Source organism: Calidris pugnax, unplaced genomic scaffold, assembly GCF_001431845.1.
Source record: "Calidris pugnax isolate Ruff unplaced genomic scaffold, ASM143184v1 scaffold44, whole genome shotgun sequence".
Classification (NCBI taxonomy): Eukaryota; Metazoa; Chordata; class Aves; order Charadriiformes; family Scolopacidae; genus Calidris; species Calidris pugnax.
Genome location: NW_015094506.1, coordinates 19926597 through 19953439, shown reverse-complemented (window position 1 = coordinate 19953439; position 26843 = coordinate 19926597). Strand labels below are relative to the sequence as shown.

The 26843-nt window shown below is 39.8% G+C and overlaps 2 protein-coding genes across 2 annotated transcripts in view; both read left to right on the top strand.

Annotated features, from left to right (window-relative positions):
- Window positions 1–312: 312 nt before the first annotated feature.
- Window positions 313–20101, top strand: RAB21 (RAB21, member RAS oncogene family). The gene is made up of 7 exons (XM_014963675.1): window positions 313–724; window positions 7601–7660; window positions 7849–7956; window positions 9294–9357; window positions 10160–10214; window positions 10649–10737; window positions 11514–20101. The coding sequence occupies exons 1-7, from the start codon at window positions 578–580 to the stop codon at window positions 11651–11653; spliced, it is 663 nt and encodes a 220-aa protein (XP_014819161.1). The 5' UTR covers window positions 313–577; the 3' UTR covers window positions 11654–20101.
- Window positions 20102–26458: 6357 nt separating this feature from the next.
- Window positions 26459–26843, top strand: part of TBC1D15 (TBC1 domain family member 15) — a 37521-nt gene continuing 37136 nt past the window's right edge. Inside the window, exon 1 of the mRNA XM_014963320.1 lies at window positions 26459–26731. Coding sequence (XP_014818806.1) covers window positions 26459–26731 — 273 coding nt within the window. The remainder of the gene's footprint in view (window positions 26732–26843) is intronic.

Genomic DNA, 26843 nt, shown 5'->3' with positions numbered 1-26843 from the left:
TGCCCTTTACGGGCAATGAAAAAATCCAGCCGCTGTCGGGAGGCGATCCGCCCGCGCAGGCCGGGCCAGGAGCCGCCAGTGCCCGCGGAGCCGCCGGCAGGCGCACACACTGACTCACAGCGCGGCTCCCGCACCCGTGCGGGCGCTGCCGGAGGAGTAACCCGCACCCGGCCCCGAGAACGGCCTGAGGAGACGACGCCGCCGCCTCCCGCCGCGCTGCGCCCCGCCCCTCTCCCCTCAGCGCCGCGGGGGCGGGGCCTCACGCCGCCGCTGCGTCCGCCCCTCCCATTGGCGGCGGGAGGAGGTGCGCGTGACCTGAGCGGCGCGTGACGTAGGAGGAAGAAGACGCCATTAGGGGAGCGGGGCCGTCGGCCGTGAGGAACGTTGTTGCTCGTGGCGTCCCTCCCCTCACGCTCCCGTCGTCTCCCCGGGAGCCTCGGCGGCACCTTCCCCTCTCCCTCCAGCCCCGAGAGTCCGCCCGTTTCCCCGCGGGTCCCCGTCCCGGTTGGTGGCGGCGGCGGCGCCTCGCGGCCGCGGTGCGGGACCGTTGATGTGAGGCGGCGGCGGCGGGGCGCGGATGGCGGCGGGGGCCGGGTCGGCGGCCGGGGGCCGCAGCTTCTCCTTCAAGGTGGTGCTGCTCGGGGAGGGCTGCGTGGGGAAAACCTCCCTGGTGCTGCGCTACTGCGAGAACAAGTTCAACGACAAGCACATCACCACGCTGCAGGTGCGGGCCGCGCCGGGCCGGGGGCGGGCGGGGAGACCCTGCCCGCAGCTAGCGGGCTAGGGCCGGGGGGAGAGTGTTGGGGAAGGGGGGTCCGCTGCTCTTCCCCTATTCCCTTGCCCAGCTCTTAGGGTTCTGGCCAGTGCCAGCCCGCCACTAGTTGCCCTGCGGCCGTCGCTGGCCGGCTCCTTCCGCCCTGGGGCTGGCGGAGTGTCGCCCCCTGAACCCGCACTGGGGTTTCGGTGCTGGCCGGTTGTTGACCGCTTAACGGCGGCCGAGGTGACTGCTGCCGCCCTTCAAATGGTGGCTGTCCCCTGCCGAGTTTGCTGGAAGCGAATTTTCTGGTTCTTTTTAACGCCTCGGACTTAAGCTTTCAGTATTTAAATACCTCGTTTCTATTCTGAGTACAAGCTATTCGTTTTTTCCAGTTACACGTATGAGTGTCTTCATTTGAATCTTGGGAAGTATGATTTGAAAGTAATGTCGCTATTGTAGTCGTCGGTAGTGGACTGATGACTAAGTGTTTCAGACGTGCCCCATTCCTGTTAATTATAGTCTTCCTCATGTTCTCAAATCCTAACACTAGAACTACCTAAATACTGCTCTTTAAAGAGAACAGCGTTCGCAAAATGGTTTATGAGATTAAGGCTTATGATTTAATAACACAAAAGATTCTTAAGGTTTACTTGCTTGTCACATTATCTCCCTGAATTTTGGCCCAGTTCTCAGTAGTACTGTTTGCTAATTTGTAAACAACAAAAAAGCGATGTTTCACTCAGGAGTGTGTGACAGGGTGTCAGCTTGAAAGCTATGTTTGTGCATTACCTACTGGTGTTGAATGGTATGTATGCCATGGTAGGAACTAAAACGTTTATCTTCTACGTGGTCTCAGAAAACATGTTTTAAATTTTGTGTTGTGGGTTGTGTGTTAAGTCTTTTTGGATGTCTCTCCTTGTTTAACCTTTTTGTTTGCGGTTACACCAGTTGCACAGGATCTTTCTTAGCCATTGTGAACGTGTATATGAAAGTGTGGTTTTAGTGCTGTAGTGTATAGTGTACTTAATGCTCTTTTGTTGTGAATAAAGAAACAAGCCCTGTCACAGTGCAGGTCATTAGTGGGCTTTTAACTACTTCTGAGATTCTGTCAAGCACAGAATATATAGTAGGCGATGCTAAAGTAGGGCCTAAGGGTAGTTGCACGCTATTCCTGTGCATTTAGGGGAAAATTCTTATAGGGTTGAGTATCCCAGAAGTATTTAATAGTGAATTTTTCCCTTAAAGTGAAAGCCACATTAGAGAAGCACTACAAACAATACAGTGTATGTTTCATAAACAGATGCTGTATATAAAGCTCAAAACCCAACATATTTTAAACTTAGTTACCTTATGTTCATACGTTCATACTCTGCTGTTGGATGAATGCAGTTGGTCGGTTTACTAGGTATGGTGATTATGGCAAACTGATTGTGGCTCTAATTGCCATAGAGCTAATTGATATTTGCTACCTGCAGAAATGACTAGCAGCTTGTAAGTGTCAGGCCTGCAGTTGTAATTTTCAGCTGAAGTGCAGCATTGAGCAAACAATCAGTGCATCTAAATGAGTACATATAGCTGGATTCTGGTATCACATGTAGCTAGAGTAAAGCTGAGTAGTTTGTCATGTGATGCAGCTTGGTGTGTTTTTAATGTTAATTATGTTCTTGAAATCTGTAGTGGAAAACCTAAAATTAGAAACAAAAAGTGAGTTGGAATACAGACTGTGGTCACAGATGTCATAAAATGGGCCTTTAAATGGCTCCAAAATGTAAACAGTAAAATGTCTCTAGGTACTATGGCTTCAGAGCTTTCAGGTTTGCCTGCAGTGGGGTGTGTGTTATGTTTGTGGAGAAGTGGAAGCACATGCTCACACTTTGAGATTTTGTTTCTCCGCTGTGACTAGGTTTCTGGTTGCTACCTGTATCTTTTAACTGACTGCAATGTGTTTCTCAACTCACTTGCTTTTCTGTTCTGAGCCTCCTTAGCCACGTATACATCTTATTGATTGTAAAATTCAGTGTTAATTGCCATTGAATCTTGCTGTACATCATCTGTACTTATGAAGTATTATCTCTGTTATTCTTGTTTTCCTACATTTTACAGTTCTAGAGGAAAATGTTAGTAAGTTCTATTAACAATTTAAAACATCCCTTTAAAAATAAGGAGAAACTAGGTTATCTGATTAAACAATGAGGTGACATTTTTTGCACAACATTCTAGGTTTTTTTTGAGATTAGAGGCTTAATCTCATAAAGTGGCTTTGTTCTGTGGCGTCAGTTCAGAGTGTTGCAGCAACTTACTCTTGTTCCTATAAAACCAAAATTAGATAAATACTTAGCTTCTGATTCAGCAAAGGAGCCACAGTGATGAATCATATGAAAAGATCACTAGATACGGAGACTAGAGGCTCTCCATCCACAGTAATCCCCGATTTAGGAAAAAAAAAAGTACTGCATAGTGCTTTATTTCAATATAATTGCAACAAAAAGGATAATAAGACTGTAGCCTTCTGGAAACTAGTGTTTCCTGCAGTGAGCCTGATGATGGGGAGAGAGCACAGAAGTCTTTGAATTGGTCAGTGTAAGTCTCTTATCTAATGTATATCTATGCTTTCCTTGAATTCTAACAGTTAAGCGTTACTCTATCGTGAACATAACCTGTGTACACCCAAATAGGAGAGTTTCACTAAAAACCTTCTGTTAGTGCACAAGAGACAGGGAGCTGTTTCTCTTCTCGTCTACACACTCCGCTCCCTTCCCTAAATGCAAGCTAGACGGAAATGGTGAACTGGAACTTCCTTTGAGGTTAGGAGGCTGCTGGAATGTGTGTAGTTACAGTAGCTTTGAGTCATGTACCTAAGATATTGATGACCTGCAAATTGAAATTAAGGTAAATTGAAATAAAGAAACATTTATCTAGAACAGTGTGAGAAAGCTGATGCAGGAAAGGTGGGGCTTTCTTGCAAGCAAGGAATACAGTCCATGACCTGTTGTTAGATCTGGTGGAACGGTTAGAATTAGTTCCTACTGATTGAAATATTGAGGTCAGTGCTCCTCTCTTGATAAAATGATTCTAAGCTATAAATTGATAAAAGTGAACAGCAAACCTACTGTCAAACAATGTTTTTTAAAACATTTGGGTAGACACTTTCTGTTAGTTATTACTCAAGATAAATACAACTTTGTGTACTGATCTCTCAAATGTGTGGAGGACTGCAAAATATCCAACCCAGAGGAGCCACTGATGTGATGCTAGTCGTATACCTGGCTTGGCTCTGTTGAAGGTGAAATGGTCAAGGGACAGGTGACATACCCCTGTCCCTTCAGTGACTTTCAGAGAGACTTTTCAGTGACTCTCAAGAGAATCTTTTCTAGCTGGGTCTTGTGTTTACTCAGGCCCCTTTATCAGCTCTTAACAGGGCTTGAAGGGCATGTGAAACTGAGCTTTTAGAAGAAAGAATTAAAAGAAAGAAAATATTTTCTACAGGCATATAAAGAGAATGGAATTTTAGCTCTTATAATTGCATTATCTTTTTCTTCTAAGTGTGTGAGTGCTGTTCAGACCAGTCATAAGACACTAGAGTCGAAATACCAAAATTAGTAGCTTACTTCAAAGACCTGTTTGAGATTATTTATATTTGAATTAACTGTGGTCCTATACATTTGTGGGTTTTTCAAAGTCCTAGCAGAAATGAATTGTCATAGTAATGAAAATAATATGGAAAAGAGTTAGTGATTGTAAGTTGAGTCACAACTCAGACCCAATTTGGCACATTCTTGGGAGATGAGGAAAAAATGTTAAATCCTCTTCTGTGTATGGTTACTTAACACTGTCTAGTCTGTACTCATTTCAAAGGCTTTGACACTCTTGGCAGCTGACTTTTTTCCTAAACTGTCTCAAAATAGTCGTTAAGGCTCTTAGTTCCATGTTGAGCTCCCCCCACATTTCTAAAAACAATGTAGTCCTGCTGTTCACCTGATTATTTTCTTGCTGTCTAACCTCAGAAGAAGTGAAGAGTAGTAACTTTGTTCTTCCATGAGACAAATGAAACTTGAAGGAAGTGGGGGGTGTTAAAAGGTAGATATTAGCTGGTTTGCCTTTGGCACGTTTGTCACTGTGCCTGAAAAATACACTTTGCTCATGGTAAATATGTCAAACTTACCCATACTTATTAATACAAGAACGGAGCCTGCTAACAGTATTCTTCAGGTATATGAACACAGTGAGGAAGAAGGAAGCATTTAGTCTGTAATATAGTATTGACTGTTTCTCGCAGCATGTTCACAAAGTCTTCAGCTCATTACTAACCATGACTACTTTGAAAACCAGGTTCCAATCTTATTTTTGGGCCAGCTTTTTAGACAGACTTGCTTGTAATCAAGGTATTTGATTTGGTATAGCGTATTCTCTTCCTTTTTTGGTTAGGGGCCTCAAACTTAAGGTAGACTAAAACTTAATTAGTACAAATTGATCAAGTTTTAATGCAGAGAACAAGTACAATTGCCACAGTCCCCTGTGATTATTTTTTCTCTAGGAGACACTAAAAAGCCTTACTTGAATTGTATGGGTCTTCTAGTACTCGGGTATTTAGGAAAGGAAATACCCAACTCTTAGTGCTAAAAGACCATATTGCTGTCAAAAGCTGTAGTGACCTGAAGGACTGGTATTACTTGAGTAAAACTTCTGTGGGGATAAGCCTACTTTGCTCTTTCAGATAGTAAAGCTATCTATGCTATTAATTGGGTCAATGTCTAAAGCTATGATGATATAACTTTATGGATAATGAGTTCTGTAGTTTTTTCTTAAATATAAATCCTGTTTCTGTGGAGGCTTTTTCTCCCTTTTGGTCCAGAAATGTGGTTATCAAAACACTTATATGAAATTTGTATCAGCTGAGCAGAGTCGATTGTCAGTGTTGTGACAAAAACAAACAATGCTCAGAAGAGCTTTTCCTTTGAGACTTAGAATATCAAGTACTGTAGTACAGCATATCAATAAAGCACTGTCAGGTAAGCTTGATTCATTGTGTCTAACCATAACTTCTCTTAACATGGCCCAAGTATCAGTGAATTAAAACTTTTGAAATCACCTCGAAGTTTTTAGCTTTTAAACTCTGGTGTAGTAGAACAAATTATTAAATGAAGACTAGACACTGATCAGATAATCCTTAGGGACAGCTAGCTGGAAGCCATGAACTACTTTCTGCAGAGCTTTTTATTAGAGAATTAAAGTTTTCCTGATGTTTAAGATTTACTACTCCACTGTTGAGCTGTTTGTTATAAGTTGGCTAGAGTTAAATACTTTTAAACATGCTATCTGCAACTTTTTCTGAAGTTGACTTATGCCACCTTGCTGTAGACTGATGGGGTAACATTAATGCTTTAGTTATGTTGAATGCAATGGTCATGATTATTTCTTTGCTATCTTATCTTGAATCATCTCAACTTGGGTCATACAGATGGCAGAGCTGATGTTAGGGAAGTAGCTGAAGAGCAGGAGCTGCCCTAGCAGCTGAGTGTTGGATGACTTTTAACTGTAATACAGGCAGCATTCTAGAGAGGCACTTTCATAGCGGTTTAGGCTGGTGTAAATTGGACTATCGTGGTCTTCTGTACTTGTTGTTTATGTAGTTAAGCAGCTGATCTGGCCCATGCCACATCCCACGTACACATGACTTTTAGTCAGTTCAGTGCCTGGTCAATGCTCATACTGAGCTGCTACAGTCCAGCCTAAAATAATCTAGGATTATATCGTAAGATACCACTGAGTACTTGTTGGTGTCCAAAAGCTGAAATGAAAACTAGGTACAATTTAAGGAAAAAGACAAAAGTTAACCCTTGGCAACTGAATTTTCTGATATTAACCTGTTACTGCTAGACTTCATAACAGGGGGAGCAGATTCCTAATGTGCTAACTCCTTTGGACCCTGTCCTAGTCTATTAAAGTTATTAAATTATGCCCCTTTTTAGCCACCAAACTATACACTTGGTAACAGAAATGGTGTTTGAAAATGTGGATCATGCAGTCTTGGAGAAGAACAGACATACTCTTCAGTTACTGAAATTAGACTAACCTTGCAATATGCTTTGGTCCTCTTAAAACACTTTCAGAAGATAACGTAGTGGAATTCTTAGAGCAGCTTGTATGCTTATTCTGAGGCTTTTCTTATCCTGCTGCTTGCTTTTGTGTTTTAGCTGAGAAGCATATCACTGAGCTTTAAGGAACAGTGTCTAGTGCAAAAAAAAAAAAACAACAACCAACCACAAAAATCCAAACCACACCACTTCCACAAAAAAGTCCCCCCCAAAACAGATGGGGAGAGTTGTGGGCTCACTTCAGTGAGAAAAGAGAGAAGATGCAGACAAGAAAACTTGCAGAATACTAGTGTTCTGAATCTTTTAGTGATAAATTATGTTATTTTGTTCTAGTAGCTCACTAACAGTGAACTACTTTGCCTAATTCCTGCAAATTCAAAATCCTGTTAGGCTGGCTCCCACCCAAACTTCATGTACTCTTGGGAAATGCTTTGAGTTCAGCTTAGACTTATCAGTGTTGTGAATTCAGACTCTTTCCACACAACTCTTATCCTTCCCAAATCATTCAAAACAACAGCAAAAAGATGTAGTAAATGATTAGCTTGAGCCAAATTTATTTAGAATGGACTCCTGGCAAACTGTAGTGAAATGATTAACTGGCTCGGTATTGACTCAGCCTTCTGGCTTAGAGTATTTTGATCCAGAAATCTGTCTTTTATTGATTCAGATGTTTTTATTAGTAAATCAGTTTGAAGTCAAATGAGACATTCATGTGCAAAACTTAACTCTAATCTGTTTTGCTTTCCAGGCATCTTTTCTTACAAAGAAGCTAAATATTGGTGGGAAAAGAGTAAACCTTGCAATATGGGTATGTATGTTTACTTTCCTATTTTCCTTCCCCTTGCTAAATAGAATATTTTCTTGGAAAATTACTTGGGTTTGCTAGAACTCAAATGTCAGGCACTTCCTAATAAAGTAAGATTTCAAAGTATTTGGAACTTCTTGAAGTATTGTTTGCTTTTTCTTAGATGCTAACAAGTGTAATTTTAAATGCAGGATACAGCTGGTCAAGAAAGATTTCATGCATTGGGGCCGATCTACTACAGGGATTCTAATGGCGCTATTCTAGTATATGATATAACAGATGAAGACTCTTTTCAAAAGGTACTGGACAGATTTTTACCTCTGTGCAAGATGTAAACTGATTGAAAGGTAATCTGTGATCCAAATGTGTAACTGGGAATCTTCTGTTTTCAGCACTAACAATATATATTACATCTGCAAATTTAGACCATATAATGGGAGTATATACCTTGTTAGTATTCTCTTGAAGGCTGACTTTTTCTGTCTACTAAAGTTCTGGCAGGGTTATTCAAAGAACATGAGGGAATTAGATGTATGAGTTAACTGTTACAGGCTATATACATAAATCAGTACTGTTGTGATAGTATGCAATACTGATCTCTACTGTATAAAACAAGTTCCTAAAAGATACTAAGCGACATGGCCTTTTACTGTCTGAGAACTCTGAAATTGCAATACATGGCAATGAAAACATTACTTTCTCAGTGATACTAGATACTTGGACTTCAAATCCTCACTAGAACCTGAAATTTAATGGCTATGTATTTTACAGAAGTATAAGTTGATGAGTCTGGGCAGGTGAGTTTTTTCCAACACTGTCAAATCAATGCTATTGCTCCATAGGGTGTTCCAGCTGAAAACTGGTTACATTCTTTCCTAAGTGAGTTTGTCTTGGGTGAGCTTGTGGCAAAAGTAGTAGGACCTCTTTGTAGAGGAGTAAGAAATTGTGGTTATATGGTGAAGGCTTGGGTTAGCAGTGATAGAAGTAAAGGTATAGTTTGACAACAGCTTAAGTAATTTAAATAGCCTGATGTAGGGCAAGTAAAGCACTTGTGCTTAGCAGTTAAACTCTTGTCCCCCTTGTGCAGAATTGTGGTGACTTGTGAGTACTGCTTTCATAATCAAGTGACAATAAAGAGTCAAGTGACTTCAAAGCGTGACAATAGAATTGCAACAGATACCTTGCCATCAGCTGACTTGGCACTCTTGTCCCATCTGTTCTCTCAGGAAACAAACATCTGTTATAGTCTAACCTGAACAACTCAGTTCAGGTACCTCTACCTTTAAAGTACCATTTGTGATCTGTCAGTAAGTGCCTGTTGATAAAAGATCTCATTGGCCTAAAGTGGCCAATGCAGTGAGCTTGTTCTTTGGAGTGGGGCTAATACCAGTATAGTGAGTTATATTTCTGGAGTAACTGAACCATTTTATTTCAGTCATTTGCTCTTAATTTCAACTGCAAACTAAAACCTGCTGAACAAGGGTCATGCGTAGCTATCTAAAGAATATTTTGTCCATCTGTGTTGCTCTAAACGTGCTTAGACTAAACAGTTAATGAAGGAAATGGGTCAGTTCAGCAGTGCTTGAGCTAATAGTATATCAAGTGAAAATACACTTAACCTCTATTCTTTTTGCAGGTAAAAAACTGGGTTAAGGAATTAAGAAAAATGTTGGGAAATGAAATCTGTTTATGTATAGTAGGTAAGTCTTTTTTTTAACGTGATTCTGAGTGAATCAGAAATGTTTCTTTTTATTAATAGCATATTCCAAACATTGACAGCTTGTACATGTGAAGGGGTAAAGCCTATGTTAGTTTGATATTTAAAATTTAGTTGGAGGTAGAATTTTAAGTAAATCACATTGAGGAAAAATAAGAGTTAGTTTGGAAAGACAAGTTGTTTAATGATACACCATGTCAGTGCATGGTACGGTCACCTGCAGATTGAAGTGTAACAAACAAACCTCAAATGTGTATTATCCTTCTTGCAAGTAGTAAAACATGTTTTTTACTGTTATTAGTGGCATAGACTGGATGTTTTCATAATCAAGTGCTTGGAAGGTGGAATGAGTCTTAAAGCCTGGCTATTTCAGTCAAACAGAATGCAATAGAAATGCAGGCTTTAGATTTAAAATTGGTGATTAAAAGTGATTAGAACACATTCAGGAGGATAGATGTATGGATATTTTACAGAAACTACCTCTGCAGCACAGATAAGCTGCCTGACAAATTACAAAAGAAAAACAGAAGGCTGAATTGGTGGCTTCTGTGGAGGTATTTAGCTGTTCTGATCTCTCTACAGAAGTAGAACTTCATCTTCATTGCCTGTTGTGTGAAAATGGATTCTTAAATTATATTGTTGTGCTCCAAATTGAGACTTCTGTAAAAGTTGTTCTTTACAGGGACGGCTTGTAAGAAAATGGTAGGGTACAGTGATTACATGATTGCTTTCTTTTGGGTAATTTTGGAGCACAATGACTTGAAAGTTGAACTTGTTTCCAACAGGTAACAAAATAGACTTGGAAAAAGAGAGACATGTTTCAGTGCAAGAAGCAGAAACGTAAGTCACACCAGTTTATTAATAGAAACAGTCATTGTCAAGTTATGCTGCAGTAATAAACTTGTGGTGCTGGTAACAACTGGCAGGCATAGACCAGCAGTTGACAAAGCTGGCTGCTGTGTTAAATGTTCTGTTAGTATCTGAGCCCAGAATGTCCTTACTGACCAAAATGTAACTTGAGTTGTACATGATTAAAGTCAACATTTGTAGTTTAAATGTGTTTCTAGACATGAAATTTTCTTAACTTCACCTAGTGTTTTTCATGGATCCTGGCAGTTTTAACCACATAGTTCCCCTTTTGCATTATATCAGCATCTGTAGATTAACTCTGAACTTAGAATAAAACCTCTAGCAGTCATCTTTGCTTCGTGTAAAGTGGCTTAGAAAGATTGAGTCCTTCAGTACAATGAAACTCTGTATCTGTATTCCTACAGGTATGCTGAATCTGTTGGAGCAAAACATTATCATACTTCAGCTAAACAGAACAAAGGAATTGAAGAACTGTTTCTTGACCTTTGTAAAAGTAGGTATTATCTAGTTTGGTAAAGAGCTCATTGACAAAATGCTCAAGGCTTCAGGGTGCTTAAAACCATATAGAAAAGCCTTAATGTGAACTATTACCAAGAACTGACAGTCTGCTTCAAGCCACCTGCGTACTGTAACAGCTATGGGAGTTTGTATGGATGCTTAAAATAGCAAAGTCATGCTGTACTTCAAAAATGCCTTTTTGTCACTTTGTTGGAGCACTGGCTACTGTAACTTAAAATCAAACTTCATGTGACTGGTCTCGCTATTGTCTGTTTCAAACCCTTTGTTTCAACCTCTTTTGAAAAATCTCAAATTATGTCAATTACAAATCATAAACTCAGTTGTAATGATGCAAATTGTACACAGCAGTCTAAGCAAATGGTTCACAGATCTAAACAAAAGACCATGGAATGTAGGTTAAGAACATTGTAACACAGGGGAGGTGTTGGTTTTGGGGGTTTTTTTAGGGGGTGCTGAATGTTCATGATACAGGTAGGTAAATCTAGCTTTTCAAGTCACTAGCTCCAGAGCATCTGAGCATCTAAAGTCTCCTTTAGTGAACAGGAACTGCTGGATGTTTGGTGCTTTAGGAAGAAGATTTAAGTATATTCTTGCAGCTATGCCATGTTACACTGGAGTACTTATTTCTGCATAACAAATAGGAGAACCAGTCTTGCTGAACTTTGTGCATGTAACTCAAACAGATTAAGATCTCAAAGTCTTGTGTGAAAACGCGGTGGAATGTCATCTAATACTTATCTTCCTTTACAGGAATGATAGAAACTGCTCAAGTGGATGAAAGAGCAAGAGGCAATGGTTCCAGTCAGTCAGGAACAGCAAGGCGAGGTGTACAGATCATTGATGACGAGCCACAAGTACAGAGCAGTGGAGGGTGCTGTTCTTCTGGATAACTATAAAACTGTGCATCGTTGCCCTCTCTATATGAAGACTGCCATATTCCAAGTCACGCATTCTTTACCAATGGAGTAATAGGATTAACAGTATTTAAAAATAATCACATGTAACACTGCAGAGACCTTAAGTGCTAAACTAGTGGCGCCTGTGACCAGAGAATTGGCATTTTCTACAGTGGTTAACAAAGCAATTACCAATGGCCTTTTTACATATTTTTCTTTAATGAGGAATAATATGCATGTAGAAAAGACCTACTTAAAGGCTTCATTTATATTCTTTTAAATCAGATCATTATTTAATAACTTATATACATTGTTGTTGGAATGGTATACGTTTTTGCAGCTCTTTGTATTTTGTGGTAGATTGAATTGTATCACTTCTGAAATGCAAATTGATTTCTTTTTTTTAAATTAGCAGATATCTGAAGTAATATTTTTGCAGGGCCTCTACAAGCCTATAACTGTCAACTACTTTGATATATTCTGTTCATCCTGTATGCCAAGCTGGTAAAATACATTGTAAATTACATATTAAATATTTTATCTGCTTTTACAATTGCAGATGCAGAAATATGTACATCAGTCTTGTCAGTGATTGTGAAGTGAGTAAGTCAGTGAAAGATGCAAGCTTTTCATGTGTATTGTTGAATTGCTCATTCTGTTCCCCCTCCCTGAAAACAGCTTTTTTTGGTACATTCATAGCAACAGGATTATTGGGGTTTTTTTAAGCCTTTTCGGCAAGTAGCAGTGTTAGAGTACCTCCTTAGTGGGAAGGGAATACTTCCTTTGACTGCTGTTTAACATTGAGGTGTTTGACTCCCAGCTAAAACAGTTGGTGCATGCGTATATCTTGCCTCTGCAGTTACTTTGGCCTCTCAGAATATCCCCAGAAAGTCTGTCTGGTAGCCAGTTAAACCAGATGCATGGGAGACTCCTAAGATGCATTAATACATTTGTGTCCCAAGACAACATCATAAATTATTAATGAGCATTTTTTTCCCCTTTATTGCAGAGCTTGAGTGAGCAAATGAATTGGCATTAACTAGATCTGTTACTGATTTGGAGTGATTAAATGGAAGATATGAAACTTAGCAGATGTAATTGTAACTTTGGGGAATCTAGACAGAACTGAACTTACACCTGACTTGCTCTTTTTTCTTGTAAAGTGTTTTGAAGCCCACTTAAGTTCTGGGAGGAGGGTTTTCAGAAAAAAGTGTATAAACTACTATCACAAAGGAACACAAATGGTGGTAGCTGAAACTTAATGTTTTGTGCTCTGACTTTTTTTTTTTTAACTTGTCATGCTTGGAAAAACAGTAAAGGTGATGTCAATGACAAAATAGAATATTCCTTGGCCTTCCTTTTTCTGAAGGGTAGAATTAGTATTGCATATGAATGCACTGAATGGTGTGGGTACGTTTTGATGCACAAAGGAGTAATGGTAACTAATCAGTTTGACATGTAAGAAGTGTGCTGTCTTCAATATGACTTTTATTTTCTCTGAAATAATAGATGGCTTTGATACAGACTGGTCCTGGTGCACTTCTTCCCTTTCTGTCTAAACTGTGGTGTAGATACTTCTTCTTAAGCTACCATTGCCATGCTCTTCTGACGTGGTTGTATGCTTGATGAACAAAGGTGACTTCTCCATGCTAGTGAAGATAAAATTTCCTGACTGCACATAGCTTTGGTGCGTATCTAAAATTCATGATTATGTGCCTATATGTATAGCAACACCATTAAGTTAACATTCATATATCTAACTTAACAGTGAGCCTTGCCAAAGTTGAAAAACAGGTCAGTTAGATTTAAAACCGGTAGCTTCAAATCCATACAGTTAGATAAAAGCAAGTCTTGTAAGTGGTAGGTATTGATATGAGGAATGAAACTGGCAAGACTGTATGTTCAAGACTGGAATCTCTCATAATAGGAGTTCCAGATTTTTTTGATTCCAAGTTCATTTGAATATCTGGATTTTTTGCAGAGATGGGGGGAAAAAACCCACCAAACAACCAACCAACCCAACCTCAATTATATTTGATATGTAGATGAGTTGTGAGGGCTTACCTACACCAGAGCATATGTGTTCTCTCCAGCACTGAGCTTTCTCCACTTTGTTGAAGTGGACAGATGTAGTTCTGGTCTGGAAATTAATACTAGGTGTTTACCCAAGCAATTGTTCTGTTTGACTACTTTGAAATAGAAACAGTATGTAGAATATCTTTCTGCTGGCAGCTGAAGTTTTTCTTTAGTGTATTCTGTGGTTGGGGCATTCTGTGTGACTTCTGTCAATTACAAAACTAAGTCATGTTGTTGCTAACTCTTAAGTCTCTTGCAAAACTAAAACTATTACTACTGAAGACTTAGGTGGGGTAAAGAAGCTGAAAATTTTGCGTGACTAAGAAAGGTTCTGGTTGCTATTGGCAAAATACTTTCTTAAAAAATCCTCTGAAGCTACAGCATGAAAAATACTGGAAACCTTCCTGTCTAAGCTGCAGTTTGATTGGACTTTATTTATGGAACTTAAAACCTGTGCTTAGCAGGGTATTATTATATTACCTTTCAAAAGAAGTATAGCTTTGTGAAGTCAGGGAAATTGATTTCCAAGACACAAGTAAAAACTTTATGAATTGTTTAGACTGATAATGTAAGACCAGCTATTCATTGTTAGCAGACAAAATAAAACAGTTCCAGGAAAAGGCATCTTTATTGAAGATACCTGAAGTGTTTTTTGCATTGAATATATAGGAAAGCACAGATAGCTTGGTTTTCTGTATTTGAGCAGGATCTTGCTCAGTAACCTGGTATTGCTACTGTGTGGTTTGGTTTTCAAGAGTCTTGCATTTCCTGGAATCCATCTAGATTGCCTGGTTTCTGTGTCTCAAGGAAAACTGTATTCTTGTTGCTAACTGCTGCTGCTGAAAACAAGTAAAGCTATTTTTCATTATTCTGAGAAGAGTGCAAGAGAACAACTATGTCTGTCTTTAAAAAGTAACTCTATTGTGGGATAGATAATACCAGCCAGACACTCGCTAGAGCATGGAGGTCAACATTAAGCACACTTCCTCAGAGTAAATCAAAGATTAGACTTTTTTTTATTATAGCAAACGAGTACAAATACCTTTCTAAAGCAACTTTAACTACTTGCTCACAGTCTTGATGCTGCTGCTCTGAATACTTGAGTTACCCATGAACCTCTATCACTTGCTGAAGTAAAATCTAACAAACCAAAGTCCAAAAACCTTAATGCAGCAATATGTATCTAGTTGGAGTTATTTATGGATGCTGTCTTACTGCACTTAGACTACAGTTCAGAAGTTATAAAAAACCAGACTGAGTCACTCGAGGAAAGTAGTAGATTCAAATGTGTAGTGCTTGGAGGTGAGTGTAACTAGGTATAAAGGTTGGGGATGATGACATTGTCTGGTTTGCAGTGAACTCGCATATGGTTCCAAGATGGGACGTTCAGTGTTTGGATGAACTGCATTGGCTGGTCTCTTGTGGCAGTTAAGTAATTCAGTGTTGCCTTTATTATACACTTTTCTTCAGTGTTCACACGTTATGGACAGGCATTCTTGCTTACTACCACGTTTACAAGCATTCCTTAGCCCTCTTTCCTGCCACTTTTATTGTTCTAGGTGTTTAACTTGTATCTCTGCCTACAGCTCTTGAAGAAACTTAGTAATTTAACTTCTACTTTAGATTCCAAGCCAGATGAAAAAATCTTTGCAAAAAGGTATGAGGTCATGGAAGTTGTTAGAGCTCAAATTGAATTCTCTGAAAATGTTGGATGCTGTCAGAAAAAACAGTTTAAAGAAGGCAAGAGGAACAGGCGTCCTGCTTGAGGACAAATGGAGGTTAGGAATCTCAAAAAAAAATAAATGAAAGTAGTTAAGTGATATGAATGATAGAGTATGGGAATAAGAGTTGAAGCCAGCCACCTCTATTGTTTTTCTGCCTTTTGTTGAAGGAAAAAAGAGAGGTGGAAAGAAAAAGGCAAGTAGGAAAAACTGAAGGTGCTGGTAGCGGGCTGCAGAGGAAGCACTGAGGTAACTGTTTCTTGGTGGAATTGCTAGTATGTCATATCAGCAATGGTAGTTGCCTAATTTAAGACTTTTCTAAGATTACTATCTAGGTTGTTCTTCCTTCTGTGAAATACTGTTTTTGCTTCACTAAAGACAATAGAAATAACTTTGAACAGGCTTTCAGACACAATACTAACCTACTTAAACCTTGACTAGAATATGCTAATTTATGAGCATTACAGTTAACTGACCTTGTTAACCTTAGTTTGTATCAAAGCTTAGGAGTTGGTTTTTTTTTTCCTGACAAGTCAGGAAATATATCTTTCAATGAGGATAACTTTACTGCAGTTGTGTTACGAAGTTGCAGATGAAGACAAAGATCCTTGGCATTAGTTGCTGCATAAGCTCAACAAGGACAGCCCCCAAACTGGCTCACTTTGTGCTGGGCACTGTTACTCATACTATTCTTTTGGGGATTCTGCTCAACATGCAGTTTTTTTCCTCTATTTAGGACCAACCTGTGCATCTCAGTGCTGTAGTCATGTACTAAATTTAGGCTTTTTCTATTAAATAATCCCTCTTGCCACTGTATTGAGTACAATGAGATGAAGAAGCTGTTTTGAAAGTTGTGGAGAATCTAAAATGTTTCTTGTCTTGGGTTGGCTTAAAAAGTGAGAATCTATGAAACAGTCACTGTTATGACAAAGGTATTATTCTGTCCAAGTTAACTGAAAATATTTTGGCTTGGAAAAAAGTTTTAATACAGTCTGATTAAAATTAAAAATGGCTTGGCTTCCAAAATGAAAATTTATTTCAAGCTGATCTCTTTTCATTCTTAATTTTTTCCAAGACTTAAGTTCACCAAACAAGGCCAAAAGCTCCAATTGATTGGCATGTTCTACAGCCCTACAATAATGTCTGACAGGGAGAAGTTGTGTACTCATTTATATTCCACTGGATAGTCTGGAGCTTTGTATTTATTCAATACCAGGATGTTGAAAGATGGACTGCAAAAATAATTGTTTCCATCTACTTCCACTGCTTTGCACATGCAGGCAAGCAGTGTGACCTCATGCAGCTGCAGAGTGAATGTGAAAAGAGTGTTTCTGTCTCTTTCATCCTGCTTGTTGGCTGCACTGATCCTCATTGTTAATGAATTACTACTACAGAAAACTTTGTGCTGGAGATTCCCCTGTACAAGAAAAGAAACGTACAAGTTCTCCGTTTGCTTCTCTAGCTCTTCCATACAGTGGTGAGTACTACAGCAGTAAGACCCAGTTCCTCCCAGTTTGAGTGTTGGTTTTATTTTTCCCTGTCAAGAGGAGCTTTTCTTATTTCTTGACAGGTCATTTTTTCAGTTTATCTAGTCTCATCTCTTGCAAGGGGTTTAAGACTTCATTGTAGATCATCTAGAAGCAATTGCAGTCTGAAAGTATGTCAACAAAGGATGATGACTAGCAACAATCTGTCCTGCTTCCAAACAAGTAAGGAGAGAGTATTGGAAGTTTGATGTTAAGTCCTTGCTACTTCTGGTACCTGACTGCTGATTCTTGGATTTTGGAAGTGACTTAAATCCAAGTAGAGAGGATTGGAGAGAGCAAGGACTACTTTCTCATCTGTGGTCAAGTAGTTGATATCCTGTGACAGATCCAAACTCATATAATGGATCTCTTTTGAGCTGTTGAAACTGTTAAATTGCAGACTGTTCTTCAAGTTAACCATCATTCCATTCTGAAAGATGAACAAATTTGGGACTAAGTGGGGAAAAAGATTATCTAGTTTTTCAGAACAGGAAACTTAAGAAACAGTGTAATCAGGCTTTTCTTAGTGGAAAGAGAAGAGCACTTGATACCTAAAGATTTAACTGTTGTCAGTGCTATTTGATCATGCAGGCATGATTGTCTTAGTGGATTTTTCTTCTCAGATAAGCTCATTGAGTTTATCAGGCTCAATCAAATAAAATACTTTTCTTTGAACCCAGAGAAAATCTTAGCAGGGCAAAAGCCAACACTGAAAGGGCACAGTATTTTTAATATCGGGTAACTTGACATTGTCAAATGTAGGAATATGCTATTTGGCATTTGTGGATAAAAGAAATTTTGGAAAAAAACCCAACACCAAAACACTGAAAAACAGTATCTAGCAGAGCCTTCATAAACCTTACCTTTCGCAGTGTGTTGCTGCAGCTGGAGTTCTTAAATACATCTAGAGTGTTTTTTATACCAGTGCATTTGCATGAAGATAGTTCTGTGATAAATTAATTCCAAATGATCAATCAACTAGGGAAACAAGAACTTCTTTAGCATGACTGCTATTCTATCAATGCCTAATATTAGAAGTGTTTATGCACGTAGGTGGGAATGGCTCAATAGAAAGCAGGAGAAAATGTGTACTGAAAATCAATACAAGAAAACAGCTGGGAATTTTGGTTAGTCATACTTGAAAATTATCTCCTACATTTCAGTAAGTCACAGAATTTGAAGCTTAATGAACAGTCTGTAATAAAGTGGCCCTGAAAATTACTGGAATAGTGCCTGTTGGGGGCAGTGACCTGGCTTACAAAGAGGCTTGGTAAAAACTGAGACCACAAGTTTTTTGTGCTAGAAATACAGTAACTAATTTCTGAACCCATCAGAATGATGTGATGAAAGATGGCTTTATGGTGCCAAACCAGGCTCGGTGAGGTTGCTCTACATTATGCTAGCATATAGCCCAGAAACTGCAGTGGGAGCAGGGACCCATCAAAATGCAGCTTTGACTCACAATTGGTCTCTGGCAGCCCAGAACAGTTCATAAGGAAGAATCAGTTGCTTTTGAATGACATTTGTCAGCTTAATGATAGCCCCAGCCGTGCTGCCTGTATGCTAAAACAGCAGCAAAAACAAGTCAAACATGGACCAAGGCTCAAGACTGGGAATTTTCCACCAGTTGGTGTTTATCCTACTGATGTCCTCCCTCCATAATTAATGTTTGTGCACACTTCCCTAGTGAAAACTGCTGTTCAGCTGATGCTGTGGATTTAGACTGGATGGACACTGAGTGAAAACAGAAAGCAACAGGAAAAGCAGGGCAAGATAAGGGGAGTTTGCAGTTCCTGCTTTGGCTGTTCTTAGCCCTTTCATTTGCACTTTTTTAAAGTAGTAGCTATATCCTACTATCTTTGTGTCAGAAAGCGTGGTTACTATTTGGTGAGTATTTTTTTTGGGCAAGCAGCTAAAATCTTAAGAGCTTTTTAGAGTAAATCTAGTTCTTTCACAGATTTAGTCTTTTTGAAGACTGTCAGCATCTCATTAAAGGGGCTATATTAAATAATGAAGAGGAAGTGTACTGCCTGTAGTTACACCCCCTGCAATCGGAGTCCTACAGTGAAAGTTTCAAATAGCAAGGGGCAGCAGAGTATCCAATGCACCTCTGACTGCCAGCCTACTCTCCCATTGTTTTGTGACACAGTAATTGCAAAAAAATCCTCAACCATAAGATGTGCCTGTACTGCTTTGAGAAGTTGGTTTGAGACTTAAAATGATACTAAATTGTACTTTGGTTGGAGCCTTCAAGGAATCTTGACCATCCTTTCAGTATGTGCTTAGCACCGTGGGGCACTAATTTAAGAAATTTCAGGATTAGGGATTTCAGCTTGGGAAATGGAGCAATGTCTGCAGTGGCTTGTGAGAGCAAGTTAAGAGAAGGAAGTATTCTGTTAGTAGCACAGACTCAGCATTGCTTTTGGAACGGCTGGGATAAATACAGCATTGCCTATCCCCACCCTAAAACAATTGTTCTGTTAGTTTCCTGCTCTTTCCAGGAAATGTTGCCTGTTGGTGGTGTTGTAATGCATATGTAGAAGTGATGGGGTTACTACTATTTGCCTCTGCTTTCTGCATTTCTAGCTCTGGCAATACTAGTCTGTGCCAATTGGCAAACAGCAGATCAGTTTCTGTTTAGTCATCACACTCGGATAGCTTCCAGTTACTCTCTGTGGAGGCTGATGCAATCATGAATCTCTCCTTGCATGACAAATGCAGAGCATTTCGTGTTGGTATCTGCTCTGCTTCTTTTATATTTTTAAGAAAGGTTCCTTGTCCCACTGAGGCAACAAAGCTGTTGTAAAGTTGTGATCAGTTGTACCAACTGTAATATTTTCTTACGACAAATCTTGCCATGGTTTGGATTGTCTTGTTTTGGGTTGTTTCATATTCTGAAATTCTATTAATACTCGATATGCATAGATGAAAAAAGAAATACCAGGTTCACAAACAGGATTTCACTGCTGTGGTTATGGGTATACACAATGTGACACAGTGCAAATACTTGAAGAAAGCTCATCATCCAGTGTACTGCCTTCATGTCTTGTTACATCTCCATGCTTTCACACTCTAAATACAAATAAATGCTGCTGGGGAATGGGTTTCCTTCCTTTTAATTTCACTGTGTATATTTAATTTCTTTGTCCGCATCCTTGTTTAACCTTGCAGCAGAAGGCAGCCAAGCGTGGAACATTACTATACCTGCATGCTCTGCTCATGCAGGTTAGGTGTGTTATATTTTCTTAGAGGAACAGGGCAGAAAGGCTATTGTATCTTCATTTCTCAGTTTCTACATTGTGGTAGAGACAATTAGTGAGTAGAGAAAATTCCGACTGGTCCCAGAGGCAAATAAATTAGTCCAGGGTACATAAGGAACTCTGGCCTCAGGAACACATGGCACAGTACAGCTTTCACATTTACCTGCTGATTGCTTGGAGCGGCTGTGCTGTTCCCCATGCCATGTCTAGTTATTAGTCTGAGAAACCTTAAATGATATGGACCATAGTTCTATAAGAACTGCTGATTAAACAGCAAGGTTGACTGTAGGTCAGTACGCCGAGCTTCCTTGGTTGACTTGAATGGATGTAGCCAAGGCCTGATCTCTCTTTTGCTCTCCTAATTGTGGAGTAGGATGGGAGGTTTCTTATTGTTACCTTTGCCTCTTGCATGTGGAAAACAAGAGCACGAGCACTAAATTCTGGGATATCTCTTTTATTGTCTGTAACACTAATTCACCCTGAGGACTGGTATCTCTTAGAATATGAGGAAGTGCTAGTACTGGGCTCCCCAGTACAACAGACATGGACATCCTAGAGCAAGGCCTGTGAAGGCTATCAAAGATAATTGGACCATTTGTCATATGAGAGAGGCTGACAGAACTGGGACTGTTTGACAAGATCTCTGAGCCTTCTCAAGACCAATGTTTAAAAATACATTATGAGAGGGAGTAAAGAAGGCAGAGCTGGACTCTTCTTAGAGGTGTCCAGTGAAAGGATAAGACAAAATGGACACAAGCTGAAATAGAAGAAATTCCATTTAGGCATAAGAAAAATGTTTCGGCTCCAAAGGTGGCCAAACACTGAAACAGCTGGATCAAAGAGCTTGTTGTGTCTTTATGCTTGGAGATACTCAAAATTCAACTGGACAAGTGCAATCTGCTCTCAGCAGGAGGGCTGGACTAGATGATTTCTAGAAAGGCCCCTGCCAATCTCAACCTTTCTGTAATCCTGTGATATTGCAACCTGAGAGCAAAGGGTCATTTTGCTCTCCATCTTGGATAACGATATACTCATTGTTACACAATGATAGTTTGCAAAAGAACAAGGGAGTAGGGCCCAAGAAGGATGTTTGGTAAATTGGGCAACTAGCTAGAAGGTGGTCATGTATTTCATGGAGTAAATTGGTCTATGGGACTGAGCTCTCTGAAATGCTCTTCCTTCTTGACAGTGAGGCAAACAGTGACTGGAATGCTGAGAGTAGTGTGCTAGGATGGGAGATTCAGGAAGAGTCCTGTGGGACCTGTTGATCATTCACCAAAGAAACTTAAGAGCAGAAACTCCTTTCCTATGACTGGTGGAAGGAGAAGGGAGCTGCATTGAACATATCTCCATCAAAGGAAAGTAAATGCTAAGCCTGAGAAGCATCTCAAACTTGACTTTTAGGTACCTCTGGGAGAAGACTTCTCTGGGAAACAAAAAGAATCCTGGTGGTTGTGTGAGAATTATCACTTGGCGAGGATTAATTTCAAACTTGGGGGGACAAGTCAGTGGGACTGATACCTGTGTTAGGAAGCAGCGTCTGGGAGTAATGGATGATTCCCAAGGACTGGGGTAGTCCTAAGGCCAGATAAAAAAAGAAATGTATTGAATTTTAACAATTTGAATACATCACAAGTTGAAGATTAGTCCCTTGCCTGTACAAACAGCACTCTTGCAATGACTTTACACACATACTCCAGTACAGCATATTCCAGTGATGTTTTACAAAAAAATCTATTAATTTTGGAAATGCAAGGATTAACTGATGTCTGACAGTAATACAAATGGAATTTATCTTCTAATTCTTTACTTAGTTGATAGCTTCTTCAGGTAATACTGTGCTGCTCCCTATTCTGGTTACACAACAGGAGTAAAAGCTTTTCATTTCAGGCTTGTTTCCCAGCCTTTGAAGGCTATCTTTTCCTCTGTTATGGTGTTTCTTGTGAATCAAAGCTTTAAAATATCTTATAAAGATAAATGTTTTTAACCATTCTTCTGTTGGCATACAATGCTTCTCTGTAAAATTTTTTTTTCAGAGTGACTTATATGGTGCTCTTGCAGTGTACCTGTATATTTGTAAAATGATAGCCTCACCTGCATATACATTTTAAAGTCTGTGTTTGAAGACTGCAGGAGCTTCTCCATTCCAATCTCTTCCTTTTGAACTGTGTATTGAGCTTCAGGGATGCTCAAGTATTTGCTGGTCAATGATTTTGATTTTTTTTTTTTTTTTAATATTATACCTTTCTTAAACCTCTTGTTTCTTCTAAGTCTAATCTCCCAAGCTCCAGATGCTGCTTTTCTTAAGGAATAATGGAAGATAGTTTTATCTCTTTGGTCAGGTTTTGAGCTGCAACTCCCTAGTACAAATATTGATTACCTTAGCACAGGTCTGGCACCAATAACCAGTCCTAACAAATTCATCTTTATCTACATTAAAATGTTTAAGAAAATCAGTCTAGAAATAATTCACAATTTCCTGGATTTTTCACAGCTCCATCTATTTCAAAAATTTATTCTGAGTTTCTCTGTTAGCCTGTCCCCTGCTAAGTCCCCTCTTTTGCCATTATTTTGAGTCATACTTCCATGTTTGGCAAAGAAACTCTGATTATGTGTATAGATACATAAACCCACTGTGTTAAACGCTTTCTTCCCTCACAAGAGGTGGACAGTAGCTGTTCCTCACTGCTCACATCTTAAGTGGAGTCTGCATCTTAGTGTTCTCCATTTTTCCACTCCGTGTTTCTATCCTCATTGAGTGACTACAAATGAATTGGGGAATGATGGAAGCTTAAGGGGAAAACGCATAGAGGAACACAGGAACACAAGCATTCAGTGAGCTTACACTGTCATTAACTGTTAATTAGCATGTTTTCAGCAATGGAAACACTGAAAGAAGAAACTTGTAGTAGTATTGCCATAGTACCTTAAGAATCTCATAAAGGAACAAGATTCTGCTCTGCTAGATTCTTTAGGTTGGTCTCTAACTCAGGTAAACAAGTGGATTTGAACGGCTGTCTCTTGAACTTGGTTTCCCTTAAATAACCAGATTTGTTGAAAAGCAGCTGTTAACCCTTATTTGGGTTAAGAATAAACAAGAATTTTCAACCATCCTCAGTTGAGAAAACGGAAAACACTTGTCTTGATGCAACCAGGATGTTCTGGGTAAGCATGTCGCATCAAGCACATTGCTTTTGGTCTCTCTCTCAGTCACTCAGTTGAGAATCACACTTCTCAGCTGCTTGCAGGGTGCCTCTGGAGTTGCATTCCCAAGTCTACCAAGAGCAAAAGCGACCCTGAACATTCTGACGCAACTACTACATTAGTCCTGCTTTGAGTGGTGAGGTGGACCAGATGATGTACAAAAGTTCCTTCCAACCTAAATTATTTTACGATTATGTGAAAAATAAAGACCCTCTTCAGTCCCACTGACAGTCAAAGAATTGGTAAGAAACAACACACAGATACAGACAGAATACGCAAGGAAACAATGAGACAATGAGAGTTGGTTTCAGTTCATTAACCATCTACTCAATATCAATTTTTGGGGTATGTTTTCTAGCAAAAGGGAGGACAGGATTTAAAGAATGAGACAGCTTGGTGCGCTTCTAAGGGACCTTTTGACCTGTAGGAAGGTCAGCTTGAGGAAGAAACCTTCCACACAACTTCTTGTGTGAAAATTTTACAAATAATAGGCACAGTCCAGCACTGAGTTGATGTGATGCGGAAGGTGGCCCTTTGGCAGTGAGAGCAGGAGATAATCTTCCTCAAAATGAGGAACGATGTTTTATGCTTGGCCCTAGAGAGGCTAGAGTTGAGAGCTGGCAGATGGGCAGGAGGAGCTAAATGAATGACCTTTGCAAAAGCATTCTTCAGGAGTCTGAACAGATCAAAAATGGTGTTAGTCACTGTCAGGAAACAGTTTCAAGAAAAAAGAGTTCAGCTGTGTGGATAGAAAGGAAAAGCTATGCTTTGGAGCTGCTGCACAAGAAAAAGTCTGCAAGAGAGCTACTTATGTGAAAGAGAGAATCCAGAGAGATATCTAAGACTACAGCATCAACCAAGCTTGGAGACAGACAAGTATTGATACTGAAGAGAGAGAGACAGGTGCCAAGACAGTCTGGAGGAGGGTAAAACCATCGTGTCTGTTAGCTGCCTGCAGATGGTAAGATTTTAATTTGGATCAGGATTAGTGGCTGCAGTAGAGATAAAACAGTGAGTCATGAGATAAATATATATTTATTGACATGATTACCTAAAAAGTAGAGGGAGTCTTTCACTGAATATCGTAATGATCAAGTCCAAGAGATAGGAGAACTAGAAGATGGCAGTCATGCTAGCGAAGAGAGCAGACTTCAAGGAGTCTGTTGTAGATCGTGATAAAGGCTAACAAAGCTGAAATAGGAATCTTAATTCTGAGCTTCTCCTAGAAAAGAAACTTTGAAAGAAACCTTGACAAAGCACTTTCAGTGGAGTCCCAGCATTAGAGTATGCAATGGAGCTAAGCAAAGGAAGTCCCCAGTGTTCACTGCAGACTTCAAGGAGCTGAAAGGTGAAAAGGAAGTGGAGAGAGGAATGGGATTACACATGGGTGTGTAACTACTGTATGATTACATTGCAAGGAGAAAGAAATAAAGGAAAGTGAAAAGAAAGGGAAAGGATGAAAATGAACACACGGGAGACCAAATGAGATTAAACCAGTGCAGGTATGGAAGGTGGCAAATGACAATTTCACCTCTCAAAGCAATTCATTTATGGTGATACATTTTTAATGTGCAGCCTTCTTCCTTGTATTCACCTTAACGCTCAATTGTTCTCCTACTAAATACAAAGAAAGGGACCACCTTGATGTCCATTTCTGAAACGCCCATACAGCTTCCCAAACCCAGATACGACTACAGTAACTTGTGCTCTGACTGTAGTTTTATTTTATTTTCTCATCTTTATGCACGTTTATATCCAGTGAGTCACAACAGGCTCTCCCAAGTTTGAAGCAGTATCAGTATTTGTCTTAAGAACAGCAAATCTGTTTTTTCATGGTAAAAAGTACAGTGTGGATGTTAATCTAGCCAAATGAGTTTTTAATCTGAGAAGTCAAAAGCAAATTATGATAACATTTTATGACAGAGATAAAAAAGACCAAACATCCTTTGCTCCTTTAGAGTAGTGAATTGCTTCTATGTGAGCATCTCATTCATCCATTTCAAGTAAACAGTATTTGGGGACATCCTATTTGCTCAAAGTATTTTATGATAAGGTGTTGGAATATAACAAATGCCTTAAAAATCATCTCAGTGGGATTAAATGTTGCAGACATGAAGTGAAACTTTTTTTTTTTTCTTTTTAAGTAATACTATGCATTATATACATTTCCAGTTAAGAAGGCCAGTGAAAACCCGTTATGTCCACAGAATTCTTTCAGTATAAATCTGCACATATATGGATGTGGAACATTTGCTAACATTGATAAGACTGTAATTAACGTTTGGCTTTATGCCATGATGAGTATAAATGTGTTATGTGTCAGAAACCAAAGGAATCTCATCTTGAAAGTGGTGCATTTTTCACTAAAAGTCCGGTCCATGGGTATTAGGGCAGCTTAAGAGTGCCCATGTACTGGTATTTTCTTTATATTTACACTATGTAATCGCGGGAAGAGAAAGAAAACAACTACAGAGAATACTATATATCACAGAATCATAGAACGGTTAGAGTTGGAAGGGACCTTAAAGATCATCGAGTTCCAACCCCCCTGCCATGGGCAGGGACACCTCCCACTAGACCAAGTTGCTCAAAGCCCCATCCAGCCTGGCCTTGAACAATTCCAGGGATGGGACATCCACAGCTTCTCTGGGCAACCTGTTCCAGTGTCTCACCTCCCTCACAGTAAAGAATTTCTTCCTGATATCTAATCTAAATCTCCCCTCTTTCAGTTTAAAACTGTTACACTTCGTCATATCGCTACATTCCCTGATAAGAGTCCCTCCCCATCTCTCCTTTAGGACCCCTTCAGGTACTGGAAGGCTGCTCTAAGGTCTCCCCGGAGCCTTCTCGTCGCCAGGCTATTTGATACTATGTATCAAATTTTCAACAGTGCTCAAATTGTGATTACAATCTCACGTGGCTCAGAAAAAGTTTTAAGGCCGAGAAAAACAACCAACCAAAAAAAAAAAACCACAACAAAACCCCCCAAATTCCTCTTTTCTCCTTACTGCCATGCTTGCACGATCTAGCTGGATCTCTACCGCTCCCATCGCTGTGGAGGCCCCGGCGCAGGTGCAGGCGCGCTGGCTGTTCGGCAGTGCCCCCGCTGGTTACACACCTTCTGCTGCTGCCTTCTCCTTTGCTGCCTCCTTACCGCAACTCTCTCTGAACCCTACCCGGGGTTACCGCGGGCAGCGCCACAGCCCAGCCCCGGGCGGGCCACAGCCAGGCCGCGGGGCCTGCCCGCCCGCCTCAGGGGCCAGCCGCTTCCCCGCGGGGGCCTGCGTGCGGGGGATTCGAAAGGAGCCGAAAGACCAAGGGAAAAAAAATAAAAAAAAAATATTTTTTTTTGTGGAAAAAATAAAAAAAATAAATTAAAAAAACAAGGAAAAAGTTA